The 12,669-nt window shown below is 43.1% G+C and overlaps 1 protein-coding gene across 1 annotated transcript; it reads left to right on the top strand.

Annotated features, from left to right (window-relative positions):
- Nucleotides 1-2,458: 2,458 nt before the first annotated feature.
- On the top strand, nucleotides 2,459-4,264 carry CCL2 (C-C motif chemokine ligand 2). The gene is made up of 3 exons (XM_030862153.2): nucleotides 2,459-2,584; nucleotides 3,349-3,466; nucleotides 3,849-4,264. Exons 1-3 carry the CDS (start codon nucleotides 2,509-2,511, stop codon nucleotides 3,952-3,954), a joined length of 300 nt encoding a protein of 99 aa, XP_030718013.1. The 5' UTR covers nucleotides 2,459-2,508; the 3' UTR covers nucleotides 3,955-4,264.
- Nucleotides 4,265-12,669: the final 8,405 nt, after the last annotated feature.

Here is a 12,669-nt window from a genome sequence, read left to right as displayed (position 1 = left end):
ACGATACATAAAACCAACCAATACATCACAAGAAACAAATTCCCAAACTTTCCCACAAAGAAATAGACAACCTGAATAATCATATACGAAAGCCTGATATCTATCCAGCTGAAAACTTTCCAGATAAAACCTTCAGACCCAGATGTTCTATTACTTTTCAATATTATGGGGGTTTTGTGGGGTTTTTTTCTTATAGACTTACATTTTTTAAGATCTCAACATCTTTAAATTTGTTAACCTAGACAAAAATCCAAGGAATGACCGGATTCTAGAAGGAAACGGGATGAAATCCACCAAGTCCACAGAAAAGGACACTAATAGACTAGAGAGGAGTTTCCATTAATATGAGGAAAAATGTCTCGGAAGTTAAGGTGAGATGGTCTGGGAAGACATACATGACGTTACACAGTCTCCATTCCTGAAAATAATTGACTCATTCAGTAAGAATGGATAGAGCTGTTGGCAGAGCACTGAGCAAAACAGCCCAAGTCGGGGGTGAGGAGGTGGTAGGCGGGTTAAAAGGAGTCAGGCAGAATGCAGTTAAGGCTCCTAGAGGGGCACAAGCAGAGCAGTGCCCAAGTTAATTTGTTCTCTTTGTCCTGCCCTTTTGGAATCACACCCAAGAGCCTGGCATGGCTTCTCCATAGATTCTCTGCTCTTAGATTCTCTAGGATACCAATATCCATCCTGAGACATTAAGCCTAGTGCCTGGAAGTAGGGATTCTGGAATCAGTGTCCTGGGTGGGAATCTCAGCCCCACCTGCTCTTACCTGTGAGATCCTCGACAAGTGAGTTCACTTCAGTTGCAATGTAAGGTAAGTTGGGTTGTTTGGAGGACCAATGAGACAATGCTGGAAATCACCCAAGCACAGGGCCTGGCTCCTGGGAAACACTCAGTGACACCAGCTAGTCCTCTTCTTCGCCATTACTCACCACTAATATGGACCAGATACAGTCGTTTGTTCAATAGAACCCATTTCTTATTACAAATGTCGTAGTGGTTACAAATGTCAGACGGTTCTTCCAAAAAGTTCCATGTATTTCATAGACCTTGTCTCAAAGACTCTCTAAGAAAGAAAGGTCACCAGCTCCTTCCATGCTCACTGGGCAAAGACCAAGCAAGCTCAAAAGCACGAGGCAGTGGAATGGGGGAGTAGAGACCTGAATTCGAGGCTCGGCTTAGCCACCAACATGCCTCAAGGAATCCTATCATATTTGTAAGAGAAAAGAGTTCACTGAAATGAATGCTGAGGTCTTAGGTATTATGACTGCTTCTGGGGTTTCTGAGGAAATCTAAGACAGAGCTGCAGCATGAAGGCAAGTGTTCTAATTCCAGTAATGCTGTTCCTTTGCTCACCCCTGCTACCTAGGAATCCAGAAAGAAGCTGGGCTAACAGCCGCCGTAGCAAAGGACACGCTTCTTGTCTTGTCTGCCTGCTGTGCTAACCACAGGCTCCAAATCCCATAATGACTTAACCGCAAGGAACATCCCCGACTCCCCTTTAGATGTCGGCTAGTTTGGCAGAGGCTGAGGACAGAGGGCACCCAGGTAAATGACCAGAGAGCCAGCTGGAGAATGTGCCCCTTTCATATGTCCTAGTCATGACAGCACAAGACACTGGGTTCTTCTTGGGGGAACTCAAGCAGGTTACTTACCTTCTCTGTATCTTCGTTGCCTGGCTATAAAATTGGAATGAACAATACCTACTAGATGGGGTTGGAGAATTGAAAGGCTTGGCATTTGTAAAGGGCTTAGAATATTCCTGGCACAGAGTAAGTACTGCATTAGTATTACATGAAAATTTCTTTCGCAGCACTACATGATTTAGAGGGCTTCTTCCAAGTCTTAAATCCGATGATTCTAGAATTCACTTTTATAGTTTAAAAAAACCCTATAGTTCGGCTAAGCTTCAATTGTACCACCATCCTACATTTTAAAGAGCAAGGGGATTTAGTATGCTGTTGCGGGGGGGGGGGGGGGGCTGCCAAGACTTCAGAACCGTTTCTTGGCTTGAAGGTCCCCTGGGATGTTGCTTGAAGGTGGACCAGGGTTAAACCATGGTTAAGCTCAGAGATGCTTTCATCGTCCTTGTGACCTCTCTTTCTCTTGCTTCCCTTCCTTTCTGCAGTTTTCACTTTGGAGAAAGCAGAATCCTTAAGAATAAACCGTTTGGTTTACGTCTGTGGTCTCTTGGGATATAACTGTACCCTGCTCCTCCCATTTCTTTTTATCTCAGCTTCGAATGGAAAAAGTGTCCAGTCCTGACCTACCGCTTCTCTCTTCTACTTCCTGGAAATGTCTTCGGGTGCTTCACTTGCTCAGCACTTTCAAGATTCCACTTCGTCATTCATTGAGGATGATGCTGTCCTGGGCCAACCTCTCTCCCATTGCTCCACCCTCTTGGTTTTCAATAAAAGGCAGGCAAAGCCACTGCAGGAGCAGAGAGGCTGAGACCAATCCAGAAACCAACAGCTCCCACGCTGAATCTTGAATCCTCTCCCTCCAACATGAAGGTGTCCGCAGCCCTCCTGTGTCTGCTGCTCACAACAGCCGCCTTCAGCACCCAGGTGCTCGCTCAGCCAGGTAAGTCCCCTGTCTCTTTCCCTTTGAAGCACATCACCCCATCCCTGGGTTGTGATGGGCCATCAGAGCAGAAGGTACCCACACGCTCGCTTTAACTAGGAAAGTCAGAGCGGCATAGGAGTGAGCTTGATCACAGAGCTTCCCTTGGGCAGAGCCGGGATGAGAATTCCAGCTGCAGACCCCAAATCCAGCTCCTTCCAGAACTCCAGCTCTGGAAGCCTGAACCCAGAGCAGTTACTGCCCTGGCTCCTTTCAGCAAAATTTGGGGACTGGGATATAAAGAGAGGGGGTTCTCTGGCAGGGTATTTCCAGATACTGTGGAGGGCAGAGGAGGAGACCTGGAATCTGGACTCCAGAGACTCAGTTTTGCAGAGGCAGTGGGTACCAGGGAAACTCACAACCAAGCATCGATTACTTGGAGCCTAAAGGGGACCCACAGCTGTGTCCCTGACCCTGATAACTTGGATTATTAGCTCCTCCTAAGAGCACTTCCAAAAGTTATTTAGTTTTTTTTTTTAAGTTATTTAGTTTTAACAGAGCTCCCTTCCCTCAGTTCATTATCGATGCTGTATACCCATTTTAGAGCATAGGAAACTGAGTTTGTATGCTATTCTAGCATAGGCAGAAGTATTGGGATTTAAGTGGTTCTACCTCCACTCCTGACTCCCTTTTGTCTTCTCCTTACTCCTCTTTTCTGCTCTGATTGAGATCAGAAAGAACCTAGTCCGTCCTAAAGTGCTTTTTCTTTGTGGTTCTATTTCCAGATGCAATTAACTCCCCAGTCACCTGCTGTTATACATTCGCCAATAAGAAGATCTCGAATCAGAGGCTGATGAGCTATAGAAGAGTCACCAGCAGCAAGTGTCCCAAAGAAGCTGTGATGTGAGTTGAACACTTCAGGCCTCCGTGGTCCAGTTCTTCCTCGGGGCGCCAGGGGCATGGTTCACAAATGTGAAGTCAGAGAGTTACATGACCTAATCCAATATCCAAAGGTGCCCAATGGAAAAACTGCAGCCACAAGGGAAGAAGTTACTCCTAACATCACTCTCCATCTGGGTGCTTATTCAGACCATCCCGGTTTCTTTAGCCTGAAATCAGGATGGCTTTATCTGCACCATCTACAGGACTGACTTGCCCTGGGCTCCCTCCTTCCACCTGCTTTCCTCCTCAAGTTCCCACGGCAGCGTCTTGGGGTAAATAGGCTGCATTCATAGGCTGAAATCTCAACGGAACTCCATCTAACCGTCCCCTCTCTTCTCCACAGCTTCAAGACCATACTGGGCAAGGACATCTGTGCAGACCCCAAGCAGAAGTGGGTCCAGGACTCCATGAGACATCTGGACAAGAAAAGGCAAACTCCAAAGCCTTGAGCACTCCCTCCACAACCCGAGAATCTGAAGACTGTTTTCTTCTGGCTTTCCCTAACTGCCCTATGATGTTATCTTATTATAATTTTAAAGAGTGTGCACTTTATTGATATGAAACATGATGCCTTAAGTAATATTAATCTTATTTAAGTTATTGATGTTTTAAGTTTATCTTCCATGACTACTAGTGTTTTGTTTCTTTTTTTAAATGGAGACTTGGGCAAATTGCTTTCCTCTGTGAATCCCAGTTCTACCCCTGGGATGGCGGGAGGGTCCTTGCAAGGATGATTAATGAAAAAACTTTTTGTTTTACATTCTAAGTCATTGCTGAAAGTGCTATTGTGGAAATGTATATTACGTAACTGTTGAACAAAATATATATATTTTTTTACAAAACCTGTCTTTTGACATTTTCTTGAAGGAAATTAAAAAGCTGAGTATAGGGCTTCCCTGGTGGCGCAGTGGTTGAGAGTCCACCTGCCGATGCAGGGGATACGGGTTCGTGCCCCGGTCCGGGAGGATCCCACATGCCGCTGAGTGGCTGGGCCCGTGAGCCATGGCCACTGAGCCTGTGCGTCTGGAGCCTGTGCTCCGCAACGGGAGAGGCCACAACAGTGAGAGGCCCAGGTACCGCAAAAAAAAAAAAAAGAATATATGACTTGAACTTATCTTTGATGAATGCATGAGATTTTTCTAGACAAATTACAAGATCATTAAGAAAAGGAGAGGGAATTCCCTGGCGGCCCAGTGCTTAGGACTCTGTGAGCTCACTGCCGAGGGCCAAGTTTCAATCCCTGGTCAGGAAACTAAAATCCCACAAGCCATGTGGCATGGCCAAAAAAGAAAAAAGAAAAAAGAAAACAAAAGGAGAAGAGTGGGACCAAATATCTAGAGGTAAAAATGATGATGACATGTCCATCAAAGAGGGAGAAAACCAATTAGATGAGAATTGGGCTCCATGTCTGTGTCAAGTGACAGGGAAGATTAGGAAGGAAGGTTGAGTAGAGGGTTTTATTTATTTATTTATATTTTGGCTGCATTGGGTCTCCGTTGCTGTGCACGTGCCTTCTGTAGTTGCAGTGAGCGGGGGCTACCCTTCATTGCAGTGTGCAGGCTTCTCATTGCGGTGGCTTCTCTTTTTGCAGAGCACGGGCTCTAGGCATGCAGGCTTCAGTAGTTGTGGCATGCGGGCTCAGTAGTTGTGGCTCGCAGGCTTTAGAGTGCAGGCTCAGTAGTTGTGGCACACGGGCTTAGTTGCTCCTCACAGGCTTAGTTGCTCCGTGGCACGTGGGATCTTCCCGCACCAGGGCTCGAATCCTTGTTCCCAGCATTGGCAGACGAATTCTTAACCACTGCGCCACCAGGGAAGTCCCGAGTAAAGGGTTTTAAATGTCAAGGTGGAAAGTTAATACTCAGCCTCATAGGTTAACAGGAGATGTTGGAAATGTTTGGGCCAGTGAGGAAGGACATGTCCATGTTCAGAGGTTCATAGATGAGTTTCAGTAACTGTAACTTACTGGCTTCCTGCAGACCTGGACAAGTAGGGACAAGGAAGAGGCTACTGCCATGGTCCAGGCAAGAGATTATGAGTGTCTGAATATGGAGTATAAGAGGTAACATCGGAGAAAAATTAGCTGGGCAAAGTGAAATGCTGGGTATCGTAGATGGAGGAGAAGACCTGTGACTTAAGATAAAGAGGAAGCTCCTTCTACAACCTACATTCTAAGGGGTCAGCTTTCCCTGAAACCAGAATGCACTTTTCTCCATCACTGTCTCCTAATCCCAACCCCAGGAGTCTGAGATCATATTTTAGATGGATAGGCCTCTTTTTCCAGAATGTCCACCTAAGTTGTCTATTCCTTTGCATGGCTTTTGACCTACCTGTGAGGATTTGACCCACCTAGACCCAGACAGCTCCTCCACTAAGGAAAGCAAATATCTTGTCCTATGAATAAATTCTGCATGGTGAGTTTGCAGATACCAAGGCCACTCTGGTGAGGAGAGGGCTGCTGTATCAAGCTAGATCAGGCAGTGCCTTTGGCAGTAGGGGAGAATCCTGGTTGGCAGAAGGACACTTAGGTTCTAATCCCGGAACTGGCACTGACTCACTCTGTTACCTAGGGCAGGTTGAGTATTCTGAGTCTCCATCAATAAAATGGGGATGATGTTGTATTGCATGTAGGAACCCAGCAGACCCTAGGTTTTGGGATCTGGGTGTATGTCTTTTGGAAAACTTTCATTTCTACCACCTAGAGCTGAAGGGGAAGAGAAGGTATTCTGCTTCCAGATTCCTAAGCCCATCCGGAGTCCCTGATTCTGGCTGAGGGATTCCATCAAAACTCCAAGGAACACTCCCAAAGTGCCCTGTACATCAGTCAGCAGCCAATTCACTGGCAACTGTTAATGGAACTCACTGACCCTCGTGCCAGGCCCAACCGTACCCCCTGCCCGTCCTTCACTCCTCCAATCCTCAGCCCTGACCGCTCAAATTGCAGTGGATGCCAGGAGGCAAAAACAGAATGAAGTGCAAGCAAATGGGGCATCACCATACAGCTTACTGAGCATCAGACCCTCTAATGCCAGGCTGATTTGAAGTGGAGGGTCTGGAAAGAAGGGAGGCTTAGGGGCGGGACAATGCGTGTGCTCAAGTCCCCAAAATTATCTACTCACATTTCCTTTGCAACCATATCTACTCACTTTCAGGAAACCTTGAATCCATTTTTGTTGTTGCTGTCATTCCAGCTAAGCATGGGATTCCTTGCTCCTTGCACAACGAATCTCTGAGCACATAGCACTGGCAAGAGGCCCTGTTTCAGGAGGGAATGCCAAGTGTATTCATATCCTGTCACTGCCAACAGTCTGTTCCGGGAAAGCTAGGCTTTTCCTATCATGCTCAGAATTCTTCCAGCCTCTTCCCATTGCCCCATTCTAAAGTCACTTCTACATGTTTTAGTATTTGTAATAGCAACACCCCACTTCCCGGTACCAAAATCTGTATTCATTCCTTATTGCCACTGTAACAAATTATCATAGACTTAATGCCTTAAAACAATACAAATATATTATCTTAAAGTTCTGGAGATGTTTAAAATGGGTCTGTAGGGCTGCATTCCTTCTGGAGACTCTACGGGAGAATCAGTTTTCTTACCTTTTCCAATTTCTAGAGGCTTTCTGCATCCCTTAGTTCCTGGCCCCCTCCTCCATTCATAGCAGCTTTTTTTTTCTCTGCCCCCACCACCCTTTCCACCTTCTCCCCACACACCTGATAATGGTGAATAAGAGACTGGGGCAAAAGAAATAAGCCAGAGAGAGAAGGGGCAGGAGATAGGCATCAGCCAGATTCTGTGATTCTTCATTCATCGTCCCTGCATATAGCAGGAGAGCTATATAGGATCAAAGTTCACATATACTATTGAATTAAGATGGTATTAACCTGAACTAGATTGTTACAAATTACAATAATAGCGGTAATCCTCATAGTGCCCACTAAGAAAATAACTCAAAAATATACGATAAAAGAGAAGAGGAGGGTTTCCCTGGAGGCGCAGTGGTTGAGAGTCTGCCTGCCGATGCAGGGGACGCGGGTTCGTGCACCGGTCTGGGAAGATCCCACATGCCGCGGAGCGGCTGGGCCCGTGAGCCATGGCCGCTGAGCCTGCGTGTCTGGAGCCTGTGCTCCGCAACGGGAGAGGCCACAACAGTGAAAGACCCACCTACCGCAAAAAAATAAAAGAGAAGAGGAAATAAAATGGTACACTAGAAACTATGGAGCACAAAAAAATTTAAAAAGTAATGGAAAGAAGAGTGAAGTCAGTAAGATGACCAAATAAGATGTCCCTTGCTCATATCTCCCCATCAACAACAACAAGTTTTCAGCTATCCATGAACAAAAGTGCCTTTTTGCAGCTGTGGGATCAAGCACTGTATGCCACGGGACCTGGGAGGAGTCTTGCCCACCCATTCATCAGGTCAAAAGCATATAGATCGAAGTCCTAGCTGTGAAATCTGCAGTAGTCCATGAATTGGCACCAGCCCCTCCTGTCTGTGGTTTGGAAGCCCCTGGAGAACAGTGTCTTAGCCAATTACCTACAGATGAGAGAGCCTTTGTGGAAGTCCAGGTTTCTAGTGGAGAAGTTCCAGCACACCACACAGTTGGAGCAAGAAAATCAAGTTTGGATGCATTGGAGAGCATAACAGGACCAGTTTCACGTTACCTGCATTACCCCTCCCCCAAAGTGGTACAGCTCAGTGCCAAGAAGGACATTCTGGGCTGCTGTGCTTTCTCCTGAGACGTTGGGGGCGCGGGGAGTGAGATTGTGTGTGTGAACTTCCCCAGCTCCCCAGCTATGTGGACACTGCCCCAGAGACCCATTTTTTTCCTGCTCCTCACAGAGTCTTGATTCCAAACTACATACATGACTAGGGGCCAGGAAGAGGCTGGGAGAGCAGCAGATAGAACTTTGGGGAGGCATTAGAAGGATGCAGATCCTACTAATTGCATTACAGACTCCGAGAAGCCTGCAAGATCTCAGCTACAGATCTCCCTAAGTGCCCCGCTCCATGAGCCTCACACATACACACACACCCAACCTGTGGCTGGCTCCCTCTGAGTGTTCCCAACAATGGCAAGAGCGAGCTTTGGCAGACAGCTAGAGAGCACGTGCAGAAAGCCGGCCTGAATCTGTGCCTCACGGAGAGATCTACTTGGGCTTTAGCCCCGCCCTTGAGAAAGCAAAAGAGGCTGCCAAGCACTTGGCAGGCTTGAGAGAAGGCATGCAAGTTAAAGAATTCTGCCACAAAGGGGAGCTTAAAGCATGGAGCAAGCATATTTTTAGAAGTTCTGAGAGAACCTCAAAATCCCTAGCAGGGTTGACAGGAGGTATTTCTCTCCTGAAGTCACTCAGTAAAGACCGGAGGGAGTGACTGCTACTTCAGATTCAAAGAAAGCAACACAGGGCTTCCCTGGTGGCGCAGTGGTTGAGAGTCCGCCTGCCGATGCAGGGGACACGGGTTCGTGCCCCGGTCCGGGAGGATCCCACGTGCCGCGGAGCAGCTGGGCCCGTGAGCCATGGCCGCTGAGTCTGTGCGTCCAGAGCCTGTTGCTCCGCAACGGAAGAGGCCACAGAGGTGGGAGGCCCGTGTACCGCAAAAAACAAACAAAGCAACACAAGACTTCAAGGAACATGAAAAGTCAAGGAAACGTGACACCATCAAAGGATCACAATAATCTTCCAGTAACTGTGACCCAAAGACACTGAAATCTATTATTTACCTGAAAAAGAATTTTAAATATCCTTTGAAAGGAATCTCAACGAGCTACAAGAACATGGAGAAAGACAATTCAACAAAATTAGTCAAAAAAATATATACACAAACAAAATAAGAAGTTTAACAAGGAGATAGAAAATAGAAAATCATTTTTAAAAATTCTGTGGCTGGAGATACAATGAATGAAATGAAAAATACAATAGATGCCATCAACAGCAGAATGGACCAAGAAGAATTTGTGAAATAGAAGACAAGACCTTTGAAATTATTAGTCAGGGGAGAACAAAGAAAAAAGAAGTAAAAAGAGTGAAGAAAGACTTTGTGGTCTATTGAATACCGTCAAAAGAAACAATCTGTGAATTATTGAAGTCCCAGAAGGAGAAGAGAGGGAGAAGGGGGCAGAAAGCTTATTTAAAGAAATAATGGCTAAGAACTTCACAAATCTGGAGAGAGATTTGGATATTCAAGTTCATGAAGTTCATAGGTTCCCAAACAAACTCAAAGAGATCTTCTCCAAGACACGTTGTAATAAAACAGTCAAAAATCAAAGACAGAGAGAATCTTAAAAGTGCAAGAGAAAAGAAGCCTGTAACTTAAAAAAGCAACTCCCATAAGGTTGTCAGTGGATTTCTTAGCAAAAACCTTGTAGTCAGAAGAGAGTAGGGTGTTATAGTGAAAGAAAAAACAAAACAAAACACAGCTGCCGACCAAGAATACTCTACCTGGAAAATATTCAATATTGGGTGCATATGTACTTATTATTGTTATATTCTCTTGATGAACGGACACCGTTATCCTTGTATAATGACCTTCTTTGTTTCTTCTTACAGTTTTTGGCTTAAAGTCCTTCAGAAGTGAAGAAAAGATAAAGATTTTCCCAGATAAACAAAAACTGAGTCAGTTTATCACCTCTAGACCTGCCCTACAAGAAATGCTGAAAGGAGTTCTCCAAGCTGAAATGAAAGGACATTAATTAGTTATATGAAAATATACAATACACTGGTAAAGGTACGCATATCGTCAAATTCAGAATACTCTAATACTGTAATATGATTTTACACTTAACTCTAGTACAAAGGTTAAAGGGAAAAAGTATTAAAAATAAATATAGCAACAATAATATGTTAATGGTTACATGATACACAAAAAGGTTAATTGTAACATAAAAGGGGGATAAATGAGTAGAGTTTTTGTATGCAATCAAAGTAAAGTTGTTAACAGTGTAAAATAGACTGTTGTATCTATAAGATGTATTATGTAAGCCTCATGGTAAACACAAAGCAAAAAACTATGGATACATAAAAGATAAAGAAAAGGGAATCAAAGCATACCACTATGAAAAAGCATCAGTTCACAAAGGAAGGCAGTGAGAGAGGAAGAAAGGTTCAAGGGAACTACAAAATATTAAGAAAACAATAAGAAGGCAGTCCTAAGTCCTTACCTACCAATTATTACTCTAAATGTGAATGGATTAAATTCTCCAAAAAAGGCATAGTGTGGCTGAATGGATTAAAAAGATAAGACCCAACTATATGCTTCCTACAAGAGACTCACTTCAGTTTTAAGGACACACACAGGCTCAAAGTGAAGGGGTGAAAAAAGATATTTGATGCAAGTAGAAATAAAAAGGGAGCAGAAGTAGCTATACTTATATCAGACAGAATAGACTTTAAGCCAAAAACTGTAAGAAGAAACAAAGAAGGTCATTATACAAGGATAAAGGTGTCAGTTCATCAAGAGAATATAACAATAATAAGTACATATGCACCCAATATTGAAGCAACTAAATATATTAAGCAAATACTAACAGATCTAAGGGGAGAAATAGACAACAATATTAGTAGGGGACTTAAATACCTCATTTTCAATAATGGCTAGATCATCCAGACAGAAAATCAATATGAAAACATTAGACTTGAACTATACTTTAGACCAAATACACCTGACAGACATATACAAAACATTTCATCCAACAGCAGCAGAATACACATTCTTCTCAATCACACACAAAACATTCTCCAGGATAGATCATATTATAGATAACAAAATAAGTTTTAGCAAATTTAAAAAGATTGAAATTATGCCAAGTATTTTTCCTGAACACAATGGTATGAAACCATAAATCAATAACAGGAGAAAAACTGGAAAATTCACAAATATGAAAATGAAACAACACACTCCTGAACAATGGGTCAATGAAGAATCAAAAGGGAGATCAAAAAAAAAATCTTGAAACAACTGGAAATGGAAAAACAACATACCAGAACTTATAGGATGCAGCAAAAACACTCTAAGTGGGAAGTTTATAGTGATAAATGCCTTCATCAAGAAAAAAAAATCTCAAATAAACAATCTAACTGTACACCTTAAGAAACTAGAAAAAAGAGGAACAAACTCAGCCCAAAGCTAGCAGAAGAAAGGAAATAACAAAGATCAGAACAGAAATAAATTAAGCTGAGTCCAGAAAAACAACAGAAAAGATCAACAAAACTAAGAGCTGTTGTCTTTTTTTTTGAAAAGATAAACAAAAGTTGACAGTTAGTTACACTGAGAAAACTAAGAAAAAGAAGAAAGAAGGCTCAAATAAATAGAAGACTCAAATAAATATAAAATCAGAAATTAAAAAGAAGACATTACAACAAATACCACAGAAATACAAAGGATCATAAGGGACTACATGAACAATTTACACCAACAAATTAGATAACCTAGAAGTAATGGATAAATTCCTAGAAACTTACAACCTAACAAAACCAAATCATGAAGAAATAGAAAATCTGAACAGACCAATAATAAGGAGATTGAATAGGCAATCGAAAATCTTCTAACAAAGAAAAGTCCAGGACTAAAAGGTTTCCCTGATGAATTCTACCAAACATTTAAAGAAGAATTAATGCCAATTTTTCACAGTCTTCCAAAAATTTGAAGAGGAGGAAACACTCTCAAACTAATTTTACGAGGCCAGTGTTACCCGATATCAAAGCTAGACACTACAAGAAAAGAAACCTACAGCCCATGTTCCTGATGAATATAAATGCAAAAATCCTCAAAATATCCCAAGCTGAATTCAGGACCACATTAAGAGGATTTTATACCATGATCAAGTGGATTTATCCCTGAGACGTAACTGTGGTTCAACATACACAAATCAATAAATGTGATACACCACATTAATAGAATGAAAGATAGAAACCACGATCTTCTCAACAGATGCAGAAAAAGCATTTGATGAAATACAACATCCTTTCATGATAAAAACTTTCAACAATAGGGGTATAAAAGGAACATACCTCAACATAATAGAAGCCATAGATGACAAGCCCACAGCTAACATACACCCAACAGTGTAAGGCTGTAAGCTAAAACAGTGGTTTTAAAACGTGTCTGCAAATTCTTTTACACTCCTTACATTAAGATACATGGTCTATGTTCCCTAGCCTTGCACCTGGG

This window comes from Globicephala melas, chromosome 20 (assembly GCF_963455315.2).
Source record: "Globicephala melas chromosome 20, mGloMel1.2, whole genome shotgun sequence".
Lineage (NCBI taxonomy): Eukaryota > Metazoa > Chordata > Mammalia > Artiodactyla > Delphinidae > Globicephala > Globicephala melas.
This window is presented reverse-complemented; position numbering and strand designations above follow the sequence as displayed.